Source organism: Notolepis coatsorum (genome assembly GCF_963971535.1).
Source record: "Notolepis coatsorum genome assembly, chromosome: 19".
Classification (NCBI taxonomy): domain Eukaryota; kingdom Metazoa; phylum Chordata; class Actinopteri; order Aulopiformes; family Paralepididae; genus Notolepis; species Notolepis coatsorum.
In genome coordinates this window covers 38,928,681-38,944,875 of record NC_140183.1, presented here as the reverse complement: position 1 = coordinate 38,944,875, position 16,195 = coordinate 38,928,681, and the positions used below count along the sequence as shown (strand labels likewise).

General features: G+C 43.3%; 1 protein-coding gene across 2 annotated transcripts; it reads left to right on the top strand.

The window, feature by feature from the left end:
* Positions 1-218: 218 nt before the first annotated feature.
* gpatch4 (G patch domain containing 4) lies at positions 219-13,733 on the top strand. Of its 2 annotated transcripts, XM_084336253.1 has the most exons (9): positions 219-351; positions 982-1,060; positions 1,290-1,363; positions 5,290-5,382; positions 5,480-5,593; positions 5,801-5,913; positions 7,347-7,397; positions 7,510-7,916; positions 13,199-13,733. In XM_084336253.1, exons 2-9 carry the CDS (start codon positions 982-984, stop codon positions 13,339-13,341), a joined length of 1,074 nt encoding a protein of 357 aa, XP_084192379.1. In that variant the 5' UTR covers positions 219-351; the 3' UTR covers positions 13,342-13,733. The 2 variants fall into 2 exon arrangements, with proteins under 2 accessions (XP_084192379.1, XP_084192378.1); XM_084336252.1 differs by lacking the exon at positions 13,199-13,733 and having other exon boundaries at positions 7,510-9,144.
* Positions 13,734-16,195: the final 2,462 nt, after the last annotated feature.

Below are 16,195 nucleotides of genomic sequence, written 5' to 3'. Positions count from 1 at the left end.
CAGCTCGTCACGCTATTGGGCGCACATGTCACACATGACCAGAAACGTCTGCCAGAAATGCGGCTACCTTTGGTAATCACGCAGCTCGTCGTCAAGCGATTGGGCGCACATGTCAGTGGCCAATCAGAGAGCGTCTCCGCAAAATGCAGCTACGGAAAAAATAACGCCACTTTGGATGCCAACCGCCCAACCGCCTCTAAAAACCAACGAAGAAGGAGGAGAAGAAGACGTATTTCCGGCATCATGTCAGCTCTCTCTCTGAGAACGTGAGCGTGATTGTTGGTGACTTTATTGTGCGGTCATCTCACCCAGCTGCTACAGGGATGTCATTCCAGTAAAATACGGCAAAAGGTAAAATTTGTCTTCCATCGCTTTACTGTTAGCGTTGTATCATGGTCTCTAGCTAAGATAATAACAATTAGAACGTTAGAAAACTCGCTGGCTTTGGCTGGTTTGCTCAGTTGAGCTTGGTTTATTTAGGGTGTTTCAACTAGCATTTTGCGTAAAGTCTGTTGTTTTCTGATTGCGTCTCTTTTGCGCTGTGAAATCATGCGAGATCCGTCTGGCTTGCGAGGCTAGGTTTTGCATAGCAACGAGGTAAACACTGTTTCCATTGGACATTCTATTCTGACATGCAGCTAACCCTAGTATGAATGCCTACAGCGTGCAGCGTGGTCCATTGCATTAGTTCTGTGGTGTGAATCGGCTAATCATTGCTGTAATTGCACAATTTTGTAAAAAAATATTGCTCTGAGCAATCCTTGAAACTAGGACTAGAGAGCCCACTGGATCTGTGTGGTCTGACTCTGAACTCCGAAAAGTTCCTTCCTAGGATAACATGGAATTGTTGACCCCATGAATGCTACAGTAGAGGAGATGCCCAGGACTACTTTTCATCATCTTCATCTAGTTGAGAACCCCCCCCCCACCATATAATTGTGTGAAAAGAACAACTGGTCTAACTGTCCCCCCCCCCCCCAGATGGCAGAAATTGAACAAAAGAAGAGTCATGGTCAGAAATTCGCAGAGCGACAGCTACTGCGGCATGGTTGGGAACATGGTAGGTCAAGAGAAACTTTATTATCAACAGGGGGAGTTGTGTTGCCAGATGGGAAATAAAAATGTATCATCCCAGAGGCTTAGAATTATGAATCTTTCTGAGGAAAAGTATTGTTTGCAAGTCATAACCAAGAGAGCAAATAGGCAGCAGATTGCGTATGCAACAATCTAATCTACACTTAACCGTGACGGCATCAACAGCTGTACAATTCTGTATTTTCTGCCCTCAGGTAAAGGACTTGGGCGAGCGGAGAACGGGATTGTGGAAGCCATCAAAGTGAAAGTGAAATGTGATAAGGGAGGGGTAAGTACATCTGTGTTCTAGGGACGCATCGATGTCCCTTTTTCACTGTCCATGTCCATTTCTGAGTCCTGAACTCTTTAAGTTTAATCTTGGTAGAGTATGGATCTGACCCATTACTTTCATTGAACAGCTACACTTCTAAATTAGATGTAACGTGACTGAGGTTTCTTTCCGTCAGACAGGTCTAACATGCTTCTATGTGCCAAATAAATGTAAGGCGTTACAGACGCTTGGCTTTGATTTCTGACACTTTTAGTTGTAAAGGAAATTCTCCAGTACTGCAAATAACCTGTAGTAACGTGTAGGGGTGGGAATCACCAGAGGCCACACGATACCATATTATCACAATAATAGTCACAATATTGCGATTAAAATGATGTCCCAATGGAAAACTTGGAGACCTCAATAAAACAGTTTTCATTCAGTTCACCACATTCCAATCATTTTTATTGTAGTAAAATGAAATGGTATTATCAAGCAACCCCCCCCCCCCCCCCCAAAGAAATCCCAATACTGTAACGATATAATATCGGCAAACAGAAATAGATTGAGATTGTTCCCCCCACCCCTAGTAGCATGTTATCGGCCTGATATGTAATACCAGCGTCACTATCAGTGCATCCCAACTGTATTCACTACTGTTACTGTTCCTACTTTATGCACATGGAATGTCATCAGCTTGTGACTACAACTTGTTCCTGTTCGCGGATGACTCAGCCCTGCTGGTCTCTGACAGGGACAAGTTGCTGGTTGAAAATCCCTCAGCTCTGAACTCGGCAGAATCTGCACCTGGCTCGCTGATAACAAACTATCATTACGCCTCGGTAAAACAGAGTCCATTCTCTAAGGATCAAATAACAAACTCAGCAAGGCCAACAGCTTCTCTGTTACAGTGGGTGACAATATTGTCACAAGGAAAGATGAAATTACATACCTGGGCTCCATCCTAGAGGCAAATCTTTCCTGTGACAAAATGGCAACCAATGTAATAAAAAAAGTCAGCCAACTAACAAGATTCTTGGACCGGATCTCCTCTCTGGTAAACAAGAATACCCTGTATTCTTTCTATATAGACTCTTAACAGGAGCACTCATTCAAGGGTACTACGACTATGCTTGCACCTCATGGTACCAAAGCACCTCAAAGGCACTAAAAACAAGACTACAAAAAATCACAAAACAAACTCGTCAGACTACTGCTTGACCTTACTCCTAAAACCTACCTTACCCCTGCCCATTTTGACATCCTAGGATAATAATAATAATAATATAATAAACTTTATTTCTATAGCACTTTTCATACAGAAGTTGCAGTTCAAAGTGCTTCACAACAGTAAAAAATACAGGCATAAGCTAGCATGAAAAAGATAAGAGAGGTAGCAAGGTAAGGTAAATCACAGTGTTTCACATTAGGATCTAGCACCCCAATAGGCCTTTCTGTTTACAGTTTCATTCAGTAATACAAATAATAAAAATAGAATAGACAGAGTAAAAACAGTGCGTTGGATTCAGTTTAAAAGTAGGCAAAAAAATATAAAATAGAATGGACATACAACAGGGTATTTAACATACAACAGAGCAGTGCATCAGTAAGAAGTAAAAAGTGTGTTCAAAATAGTTCAATTTTGGATTACAACAGAGCAGTGCTCTTAAAATTACAGTGCATAGAACCGACACATGAATTTGATAGAAAGTGTAGGTAGGGTAAGAATAGTGCAGGTAAAGTACAATTTGTGTCAGGATATCCCTGATGTTTCATTTAAATGCCTGAGCAAAGAGATAGGTTTTAAGTTGTCTTTTGAAGATGTCTAGCGAGTTGGCTTCCCTGATGTTTTGGGGGTAGTTTGTTCCATAGTTTTGGGGCATAGTTGATAAAGGCTGCATTACCGATCCTCTTTTGACTGTTTCTGGGAGCCTCTAGTAGTCCAGCAGCTGATGATCGCAGTGTTCTTGCTGGCCTGTAATTTATTAAAAGTGTTGGCGATGTAGCTAGGTCCCTGTCCATTTAGAGCTTTGTATGTAAGAAGGAGAAGGACTTAGAGTGGACGACAGAGTACAGTAACTTGCAATGGGCCTGGTCTACAAGATACACTACACCACTAAGATACCCATGTACATGTCGAAATACTTCCCAAAGGTCAGTGAATTCCACGACCACAACACCAGAGGGAGTTCCACAAATCATGTTCAACCCAGATTTGGCTCAAACAAGGGACTAAACATGTTTAGCAATTTTGCTACAACAATGTGGAACGCCCTACCCACAGCCATAAAATTATGTGAATCCCTACCCACCTTCAAAACCGCCCTCAAAGAGCACCTACGGGAGGCTGCAATTCTAAACTGGCCCCGGTTAATGTCCAAACAACCCCAACCACCCAACTCCCTCCAATGTACAGTTTCTTCCCTCTCTAATGTATATATTTTCTTTTAGGATCTCTGTCTTGTATATTTGTATATCTTGTATGTCATAAATGTCTGGATGTAACAGTACTGTATGTCGTGCAGGGCTGCAACTAATGACTAATTTGGTAGTCGACTAATCTGTCGATTATTTTTTCGATTAGTCGACTAATCGAAAACCAATTATGTAAACAAACAAAAAAAATAATGATATAACTACCTATCTTTGTGAAAGTGGCTTCTCAGCTCTGGTCCAGCTGAAGACAGAGCAGAGGAACAGATTGGACATTGAGCATGACCTCAGAGTTGCTTGTCTACCATCACCCCAGACTTTGAGACTCTTGTCAGGACCAAACAACAACATCATAACATGATGATCCCATAGCAAATTAAAATAAAGACTCATGAAACATTTGAATTTGGATCTTAAGCCACTTTAAATGAAAATGTATTTGAAGAACAATACAACAATCACTCATAACAAGATAAATAAATTAAATAATACAAATTAAAGTGGAAGTGTACTTTAAATAACTAAAAAAATAATAATAAAAAAGAAAAATAACTAGCAGCATCTGCCCCCAGCACCGCGGCTGATGGGGCTGTAACTTGGTCCAGGACCAGGAGGGTGACGTGGAACAGCTGTAAGGGGAGAGGGGGATGAGTCAGATCAGACAGGCTTCTAGGTCTTTTGTTTGCTGTGTGTGAGAGGAGTCCGTGTGTGTATGTGTGTGTGTCTTACTCTGATCGCTGTGTGAGTGAGAGGAGTGTGTGTACTGTGTAATTTGTGTGTGTGTCTTACTCTGATCGCTGTGTGAGTGAGAGGTGTGTACTGTGTAATTTGTGTATGTGTGTGTGTCTTACTCTGATTGCTGTGTGTGAGAGAGAGGAGTGTGAATGTGTGTGTGTCTTACTCTGATCGCTGTGTGTGAGTGAGAGGAGTGTGTATGTGTGTGTGTCTTACTCTGATGGCTGTGTGTGAGTGAGAGGAGTGCGTGTGTAATGTATTGTGTGTCTAGTCTGATCATCATCTCCTGCAGGTGAACAATGTTTTCAATGTCCAAAGTTTGCTATGGGATCATCATGTTATGATGTTGTCTGGAACCCTGAGAAGCCACTCTCACAAAGCTAGGTAGTGCACAAAAAAAAAAAAATTAAATTTTTTTTTAATGACTAATGGACGCAACAATTTCTCGTCGACGATTTTTTTATAATCGACATCGTCGATTATGTCGACTAATCGTTGCAGCCCTAATGTCGTATGTCATAAATGTCATGATGAATTGAAAATGGGGGACCCTGATGTAAACAAGACGAAAGTCTTTCTTTGGTCTCCCCTTAACAATTGTGTGTATTAAGCCGTACTGTATTGTACTTTATTGTGTTAATAAAGTTTTCAATCAATAAATCATACATTTGGCTTTATGTGATAAAAATAAGATATTCTCATTTTGAACTTGAGGGTCTGCAGCTTTGAAAGGATGCCTTCCTATAACAGGATGGACATATGCTTCCCTGTAACAGGTGGGACACAAGCAAGGGGAGCAGTTCACCTTCCATTGGTGGGATCATGTCTTCAATAAAGCTTCTGCCAGCCTGCAAGTGGAATCGGACCAGGTAGACAACATCTTTATGCCGTGTCTATACACACACACCTACACCTGCGTGCGCACAAACTCAGATTGACAACTGTGTTGGGTCTCGTCTCGTCCAGAATGGCGTTTCAATTAAGAAGACTGTTGAGGAAGAGGAAGAGGGGATTATCTCTAATAAGAAACCAAGGAAAGCCACGCTGGATAGAGCCAAGCTGTATGGATGCTTTGTCAAGGTACAGTATTATATATGGCCAATATGAGCTGGCGCAGAAGAACCTGCCTGATGGTAGTCAACTCGTAAAAGCCGCTGGGTTTTCCCTGCTCTATTTTCCTTGGATGTTGTTTATTATGATGTAGCCACATTTTATTATTTTAGTGACTGTTCACAAGTTTGCTCAAACAGTTGGATGGACTCATTATCTCATGTCTTCCTCTTTCAGTCAGCCACCTTGCTGTCTGGCCAGGAGCAGCCCGAGCCCAAGGCTTCTAGCTCAGGCGACAGCAGCAGCTCCGATGACGAGGACCAGAAACTGGACCTTTCCAGCACCACCAAGTAAGAAGTTCATCACATCCTACATGTTCACAGAACCACTGATTTTATAAGCAGCCTTGTTGTCTAAGTGCAGCCGTGTTGCTTTTTGATACCCCCTAATAAAACATAAAAAAAAACTCCTTTCACTTAAGCTATGAAGGGGGAAATTGGCAACAGTTTTCTCCATATGTACTAGGTAAGCTAAATGCATTATCCACAGCAATATTAACACTGGTCGCCAAAAACGCCGTACCACGTCATTCCCCGCCATGCTCATTCTGCCAAAGACGCCGTACCACGTCTTTGATATCAATATTTCAAAAATCTGTGATCGAAATCATATTTCTCCCCCGGAGACTTGAGATCTACTGTTGATCCCCTCTCAACTCTCCAATGGTTCAAGAGCGCCATTTGGTGGCGGATCGCCCAGAGCGGAAACAGGAAATGGAAGCTGGTGCTCATTCCAATTCGGTCCGATCACTCGCTAATAGTCCCAGGACTCGAGCTAGACACAACGGATAGCAATCCGTTACCAATAACTCGATAAACAACATGATTTGGACGTATATACTATTATACAACCTGGAAATGGATCGCATATTTCTACATCCCATAATAGGAATATTTCTGCTCCACGCTCATCGCCCAACGCTATGAGGAAGCTACGGTACGATTCAGCGTTATTTTTTAACGTGTTCGATATAAACTGCTCTGATGATCATATCACCCACACTAGATGAATCATCTAACGTTGGCCACGGAATTATAAACGACCCCCCCCCCCCCCCATCCGGTCAACATCAGATGATCAGTAGTAACTTCTAGAAGCACGTCCATTTGACATTTTTTATCTCGCGCAGAATGCTATCAAACTGTATTTGATCATCAATATAATGCATTTGGGGCTATAAATCACGTTCTGGAGAAAGCTGCAGAAAACGATAAAAACATACTTATACTTTAGACCGTATTTTAGTATGAATATGTGAATGAAACAGTAACGTTGCTACACCCTGAACAATAGATACTTGATGTTGAATGGGCCATAGTAATGTCAATTTAGCAATACAATTTATAGCCCTGCAAAGAAGGGGAACTTCTCCATAGACAAATAGAGCTGGCGGAGGATGGTATATTAAGAATATAAGCCTGGCGACCAAAGTGTTAATGGCCGTAATGAGCCTCCTTTGATATGTTCTAGAAATGTAATATGAAGAATATAACTGTAAAACCTGACCGATAAACCTAAACTATCCTGAAATCGTGGTCATTTTCATGAATGTACATTTTACATGGAAACAACCAACCGAAGATTGTGTGTGTGACCAGACCCTACTGCTACAGATGGCTCTCTTTTTCACCCTACATGTATCTCTGCCTACATCTGATTACCAGTGTGGATGTGAATGCTCAATGTTTTTTAATAAATCACTTTTTATCCCATCTTTCAATAGGCTTACAGACGCTGATTTAATGAAGGCTTGCGGAGGACGCACCGCTCACAAGTAAGTTGTCTGGTGAAATACTAGTATGTTTTTGTGACCTAAAAAGGATGATGAGTGTCTCGATATTAACAACCCCCCCTCCGCCCTATGCTATTATTTTATCTTCCACCAGAGGAGCCAGGCACGGCCTTACCATGAACGCCAAGTTAGCCAGGCTGGAGCAGCAGGAGGCCGAGTTCATGGCTAAGTACGTGAGGAAGAGCCAATTGGGGATCTCCTCACCAAACTGTGCCACACCCACCGTCCAATCAGCTGCCCAGAGTCCTGAGAGGGAGGAGGAGGCGGTGATGGATCCAGAGTCTCTGGGCAAGAAATCCAAAAAGGCCAAAAATAAAAAATCCGTCAAGGACTCCCACGAACACGTGACTGTGGGAAACGCTCACATGGTCTCCGAAAGCGGCGAAACGGACACTAAACCCAAAAAGAAGAAAAGGAAAAAGGACAATTCCGATGAGGCCAGTGAGGATATAACTGTTACCACAGTTGTCGCAGAGGAGGAATCAAACCCTGCAGAGCAAGGTGAGGCAGAGCATTCTCTCACAACTACGAGGAAGCAAAAGAAGAAAAAGAATAAGGAAGAGAACAAAGAAGTGCAGGGGACTGCGGCCCACGCACCAATAACTGTTACCACAGTTGTCGCAGAGGAGGAATCAAACCCTACAGAGCAAGGTGAGGCGGAGCATTCTCTCACAACTACGAGGAAGCAAAAGAAGAAAAAGAATAAGGAAGAGAACAAAGAAGTGCAGGAGACTGCGGCCCACGCACCAATAACTGTTACCACAGTTGTCGCAGAGGAGGAATCAAACCCTACAGAGCAAGGTGAGGCGGAGCATTCTCTCTCAACTACGAGGAAGCAAAAGAAGAAAAAGAATAAGGAAGAGAACAAAGAAGTGCAGGAGACTGCGGCCCACGCACCAATAACTGTTACCACAGTTGTCGCAGAGGAGGAATCAAACCCTACAGAGCAAGGTGAGGCGGAGCATTCTCTCTCAACTACGAGGAAGCAAAAGAAGAAAAAGAATAAGGAAGAGAACAAAGAAGTGCAGGAGACGACTGCGGCCCACGCACCAATAACTGTTACCACAGTTGTCGCAGAGGAGGAATCAAACCCTGCAGAGCAAGGTAAGGCGGATCATTCTCTCACAACTACGAGGAAGCAAAAGAAGAAAAAGAATAAGGAAGAGAACAAAGAAGTGCAGGAGACGACTGCGGCCCACGCACCAGAGAGTGAGAGTGCAGGAGTGACGGAGGAGAAGGCCTGCCCTAAGCAACAGATGAAGAAGAAGAAGAAGTCGTCCTCCAAACGGTGCAAAGATCCCGCGGTGCCCGAGGAGGACGAACAATGTAATGATACGGAATCCAGCCGGTCAGAACCGGTTCGGGATCCTGTTCCAAAAAAGCCCAAGAAGAGGGATGTTGCAAGTGCAGAGGATCCGTAGTGTGAGGCAGCAGGGGAGGGAGAATCTACAGGAAAGAGGAGAAAGTGTAAAGAGGATGAACAGACTGTAGAGCAGTGGTTATCAAACTTTTCACATACGCCTAATTGGAAGGGTGTGTCTGTGAACACAGTCCTTTGATGTCTGGGGAAATCGAGGTCAGCTTCAGTCTCAGGTCTGGCTCAGCATTCAGCCTGCTTCTGTATTTGGTTTTGATGACAACAAGTTATGTGGTCGCAAAAGGAAGGAGAAAGCGCACAGCTTTGTCAGACAGGGCAGGGTATTCTCTGTGTTGTTTCATCCAAAAGTCCCAACAAAGACTGCTTTCTGAAAGCAGGCTTCAGTGTTTCATCACAAGACAACTCTATTGGCTTCAGTGTTTCATCACAAGACAACTCTTAACACTTTCCCCGCCAATCACGTTGTACGACGTGTTTCAAGTTCATGTGAATTCTGCCAATCCACGGCGTACGATGTTATTGAGATCATATTTCATATTTTCGCCATGGTATTCATATTTCCCTTACGGAGCCTGGTCTGATGCTGTGTGAGCCGGCACAACTCTGCAACGCTTCAATACTGCCCCCTGGTGGATGATCGGCGAGTTGCCAAACCGGCAATGCCCGTTTGGATATCGGTGCGTCTCCTAAATACGTCCGTCCACTTGCATATCGTTGCAGGACTCTAGCCACACACCGTGGATATGGATCGCTGCCATAACTCAATAATCGACATGATTTGGGCGTGTATTGTTATTATACAAACCGGAAATGGATCTACTCGATCCCCATCAAATAACTGGGATCTTTTTGCTCCAGTGTCATCGCCCAACGGTAAGAGGAGGCTGACGTTACTTTCAGCCTGATTGTTTATTATTATCCATGCAAACTGCTCTGATCTATATATCACCCATACTACATAAAGCATTCAACGACTATCACAGAATTATAAACGACCCCCCCCCGATAGATAATCGATATTGAATGGGCCATAGTAATGTCAATTTAGCAATACAATTTAAAAAGTTATAGCCCTGCAAAGAAGGTGAACATCTCCATAGACTTACAGTGCTGGCAGAGAATGGTATAAGATGATCAAACTCCATGGCAGTTAATGTGTTAAACTCTCCTGCTCAGCCCAGGGTTTCCGTTAGAAAAAATTGTTGCCGGCCTCAGTGTCCGGTAGATTTCAATCTACCGGTCAAATGAGAGACATTCCGGTCAGAGTTTATTGAGCTTAAAAACAATTGATAGGCAAAAGAATGACAACAAAACAAAAGAATGACATCATCAAGGCATGTAGATTTATAATATTTTTACTTAAAACTAGGCTACTTTTGCGTATAAAGTCATTATATTCCAAATAAAATAAGTCCCGAGACTCGTGCTGCTGCCGACTTTAAATCAAATAGGTGTCTGTGGGCAGTCGCCCGACATTAATAAACAGTCTGTTATAATCACATTTTTATGAGCTAACGAATTCCGTTATATTTGACATTTGTATTAATTATATCAAGCGAAGAACTGAGAAATTTGGCAGAGAGAGACGGCAACATTATCGTGGGTCTGCGTGACGACTCTCTCTCCACCTCCCAATGACTTATTTGCGAGAGTATGGCGCTGCAGAGCAGCAGATTCAGCTGTTATTGGCTCTTTTCTGGGAACCGCACAACAGCGCCCCCCCACCCAACATTGAATTGAAAATGGCTGAATTGGAGTACTGCTGGAGTACTGCATTGTGCTGCTGTTGCTCCGGCTCTGCAGCTTCACAAAAGTTCGCACACCCATCACTAAGCTCTCGCTGACAACGTCGTTGACATTATTAGAAGCAACGATGAAACAAATCATGTAATGATTGTTTCGTTCATCGCATAGGCTATTTAATTTTAGCCTATTTTAATACAATTCAAATAATCAAATTGTGCTTAGACTCAGGGAATTATTTTCACCGGACATTAAGACCGGAGAGATTAAATATGTCGGACTTCAACAGATTTTGCCGGTCAAATACCGGTAATTACCGGCTAACGGAAACGCTGGCTCAGCCACAGTTAAGTCCTTTGGCATTTCAGAGGCTTCCATGCTGAATGGGCTTCTCATCCAGCTGTTGGCTTTGGTCATCACTGGAAAATACTGGCGGAACTGTTGTCTGAGCGAGACAAGGTGTGCAACCATGTTGTACCTCACTCCATCATCAAGGGCCAGCTCGTTGTCAGACAGAAAACTCTCTAAAGCGGGGAAAGCTGAAACATCACATACCTTGACATTGTATTCAAAGAACTTTTTCAGCATTGTGTTGATTTTGTCATGCACATCAAACACATTGATGGAGAGTCCCTGTAGTCCCAAATTCAGGTCGTTTAAACGGGAGAAAATGTCTGACAAGTATGCCAGCTGACTGAGCCACACTGTATCATCAAACACATCTGATAAGGGGAAGTGTTTGTCCTGTAAGAAGATTTGGACCTCTTTGTGGAATCAAAAAGCCTCGAAAGCACTTTTCCTCTTGATAGCCATCTTACTTCTGTATGAAGCAAGAGTTGGACATGCGCGCTGCCCATCTCATCACAGAGCACTTGAAATACGCGAGACTGCATCGGTTGGGACTTTATGAAGTTCACAGTCTTCACAGCAGAGTCCAGCACAGACTTCAAGTCATCTGGCATCTTCTTCACCGCCAGCGCCTCACGGTGGATGCTGCAGTGACTCCATTGCATCTCTGGTGCCACCTGTTGAACACACAGTGAGAACATTAATAACCAACCAACTTTTGAAAAATTTGCCAACCTGGCTAAACTGGCATATTTACAGTAAACGTTCCTTAATATGCACTGTCTCTGTATTTTAAACCAATAAATACAAAAAATGTCTCACAGCAAATAAGAACATTATGGAAAAATTAACAACTGTACAGTATTTCATCCAAACACACTATCTCCCTCCCTCGCTCCCCTCTCTCTCACACACACACACACACATTAACATTAATAATAGAATAATAACCAACCAACTTTGGAAAAATGTGCCAACCTGGCTAAACTGGCATACGCCTACCTGTTGAATCCGAGCTGCTACTCCGCTGTGGGGGCCGGTCATAGCCCTTGCGCCATCCTTGCAGACTCCAACACACCTTCTCCATTCAAGCCCATTCTCTTGCACAAACGCGTCCAGGAGCTGGAATATGTGCTTGGCTGTAGTTCTGGTCTCCAGTGGTTGACAGAACAGAATGTCCTCCTGAGCTGCACCATCATGTTCATATCGAACGTAAACCATCATATTGGCAAAATCTGCAACATCAGTATTCTCGTCCAACTGGATGGAATAATAGCGACTACTTTTAATGCGCTCAATCAGTGTATGTTTAACGTCATCTGCCATGGCTCCTATTCTCCGTGACACCGTGTCGTTTGAAAGCGGCACCAAGTTTAACAGTTTGGCAGCCTTCTCACCACACATGATTTGTGTCATTTCTTTGGCTAATGGTAGACGCAATTGTTCGCCAATAGAGTGTGGCTTACCAGCTTTCGCTATGCGGAGACTGGCAAGATACGAGGCATCTTGTGCTGTGGGTGTAGAGTAGGATATAATCGTGGCCTTGCGCTTATTCAGGCCATCCCGGCTTCTTATGAAGTCTTCGGATCGGTCTTTCAGCAAAGCGTGTTTGGTTGTAAGGTGCCGTTGAAGGTGCGATGGTTTCATGGATTCATTGCTAAGCACTTCACCACAAATAACGCACTGTGGCCTGGGCTCTTCCTCCGTCCCACCGCAGTTTAATCAAAATTTTATATAACTGGAGTTGTATTTGCATACTGTTTTGTACCGTTTGTGGATTTCCCACGTGTGCCGACGGAGCCACTAGCTGCACTGGCAGCACATTCAGCGCTGGAAGGCGCTGTCGATACCGCAGCTGCCCCTGCACTGCTGGCGGAGCCTGTGATTGTGCTCGGTAACGGTTCACAGTCATCCTCTTCGTTCACTTTTTGAACTGCATTGCTACTGGAAATATTCTCCTCCACAGCCCTCTTTCGAGTGTCTCCCGTCTTGAGCCACTTTCGCAACATCCCTCCCTCATCACCAATAGCCTGATCTGATTTCGCAACATCCCTCCCTCATCACCAATAGCCTGATCTGATGTAACGTTAGCTAATCATGCACGTGACACAGGTGAAGTGTCCATCTGACTCCGTCGGAAACAAACACTTATTTTGTTCCTAAATCTAAAAACAACTAAATAAATGTAGAACTTATTTTAAACCCCAATTTCAATTATCTCAAGCTCATTCGTTGTAGTATTTTGCTAGTATTACTGTACAACATATGTTTTACAATTGATTTTATTTCATTTTTGAAAAACATGCTATTTCAGGGACTCCTCCGAGTATCACCAGCAGGGGGCCCAAGTGCGTACCACAGTTTGAGAACCACTGCTGTGTAGAGGACAGTGGAAACAAAGAAGCACTCTCACCAAAGAAGAAGAAATCCAAACAACAGAAGATGGAGCAGGATTGAAAGGGACAGTCGAGTGTTGTTCTGCTTTGGCTGATCAGGAAGCGTCTATACTTTAAGCAAGTGGCTTGTCCTTCCGCATTCCCGTTTTGCGCTCTGATTGGCCACGCACGTTTCTGGTCATGTGACATGTGCGCCAATCGTGGGACAGCAAGTTCTGCGCCTAACAGCCTGCAAACTACCTAACGCCTAGTTTATCACTGGTTAAGCTTAGGCGACTCTTTTGCAGTTGGTTAAGGTTAGAGTTTGGAATCAGGGCAGGCGTTCTATCACCATGCTCTAAGACAAACTCTAACCTTAACCAACTTCGAAAGAGCGCCTAAGCTTAACCGTCCAAAAACTTGCCGTCCCACGATTGGCGCACATGTCACATGACCAGAAACGTGCGTGGCCAATCAGAGCGCAAAACGGGAACGCGGAAGGACAAGCCACTTGCTTAAAGTATAGAAGCGATCAGGAAGCTAACATCATGAGTCACCTGAAGGGGGCTTGAAGTCATGTTGCCGTGTCTGTAAACCCCTGCAGTATGGGCGGTTCAGTACGGAGGTAGTCTTTATTTTCATGATGATTTGAGTAGGAATTATTTGGGTACCCCTTCAGTAATCTTAAAATCACTGGATGTCTACCGTCTTCCAGGTTTTATTGAGTCTCCTTAGTTAGTTACTTTCAGGAAGTAGATTTCCCAAACTCCCAAAAGTTACAATAAAAGGCACGACTTCCAAATCGGACAATCACGGAAGTGGTCAATTTAAACCCCTATGCCGACAATGCGCCTTTCAAGTATCCGTAGTTTAACTTACTTATTGTCTGTTCTTCAAAAACGATGTAACGCCCAACCAAGTTAGATGCTGCATGTTGATCCTTTTTTATTTTAATAATTTTCTTTAAATTTAATATAAACCTTTTTATTTAACCAGGAAGTCCCATTGAGATACAATATCTCTTTTGCAAGGGAGACCTGGCCAAGATAACGGCAATAACATTTACGATACATCACACAGCAATAAAATGTGCGATACATCACACAAGAACACAATAAAAGTACATGTATACAATACATCACATAAAACACAAAACAGAATACCGTAGTCATATGGGGGTAGATTTCTATCAAAAATACTACAAAAAAACTACTTTACGATTGTGGATTCTACTGTCACAAGGAAAGATGAAATTACATACCTGGGTTCCATCCTAGAGGCAAATCTTTCCTGTGACAAAATGGCATCCAATGTATTCAAAAAAGTCAACCAACGAACTAGATTCCTGTACAGGATCTCCTCTCTGGTAAACAAGAATACCCTGAAGACTCTAACAGGAGCACTCATTCAAGGGTACTACGACTATGGTTGCACCTCATTGTACCAAAGCACCTCAAAGGCACTAAAAACAAGATTACAAACATCACAAAACAAACTGGTCGGACTACTGCTTGACCTTCCTCCTAAAACCCTCCTCACCCCTGCCCATTTTGACAACCTAGGATGGCTTAGAGTAGACGACAGAGTACAGCAACTTGCAATGGGCCTGGTCTACAAGATACACTACACCACTAAGGTACCTATGTACATGTCGAAATACTTCCCAAAGGTCAGTGAATACCACGACCACAACACCAGAGGGAGTTCCACAAATCATGTTCAACCCAGATTCGGCACAAACAAGGGACTAAACACGTTTTGCAATTATGCCACAACAATGTGGAACGCACTACCCACAGCCGTACAATTTTTTTTTAATCCCTACCCACCAAAACCACTCTCAAAGAGAACCTACAGGAGGCTGCAATTCGAAACTGGCCACCGTAAATGTCCAAACCCCCCCTCCCGCCCACCCACCCCCTCCTAATATACAGTTTCCTTCCCATCGTATTGTGACAGATCTCTCCCCCCTTCTTTGGATACGTGAAGTGTGGGAGATATATCCGCCACTTAGGTAGCTGATTAGTATGAATGAATGAAAAACTTTATTTAACAGATTGCAGAATGGGTACAATACAGTATGGCTCAATACACACAATTGTTAAGGGGATGCAGACCAGAGAAAGACGTTTGTCTTGTTTACAGGTCCCCCTGATAGAACACATCTGCACAGCATTTAGGCACATCCACTTCACATGCACACACACTAGCTGATTAGTACTGATATAGTACACCTGCACATAATTAGTAGACACACACCTCACGTGCACCCACAATGGTCCCACCCACTACATTAACAATGAGATTGAGAGGAGTAAGTTGAGCGGAGTAAGGTGTTGGAGTAGTTGTGTAGAGTGAGAGAGATTTGTGTTCAGAGTTGTGACGGTGAGAGGAAGTAGAAGGAGAGGATAAAGCAAGATAGGTGTTCTTTGTGTACTGGACTGGCTGAGATACCCCCTTGTGAACTGACCTTTGGACAACGACCCTGAACTGTGAACAATCCCTTTTTCTGTCGGCGAGCCTGCTTTGGGTTATTGACCCCTGGACCGGATCACAACCATTCTATTGCTTTTCCCGCTGGATTCACCCTAAATTCAATAAATACCTGTATTGATTGATATTGCTCTTGTGTGGACATTCACATTTGTTTGTATTTGAACCGTGGCGAACCTGTATCCTATCAGGTTCGTCACAGTATATATATATTTTCTGTTAGGATCTCTGTTTAACAGTACTGTATATTTGCATATCTTGTATGTCACAAATGTAACAGTACTGTATACCTGTATGTCATGTACCGTAATTCCTCTAATAGTGACCCGGGCTTGTATTTGCTTAAACTGTAGCGGGTACCAGGCCTTTATTAGGAGGAGGCATGTATAAGAGAGGGGCATATATTTTTAATTTTCAAACAGATCATAATGAATAAATCAACA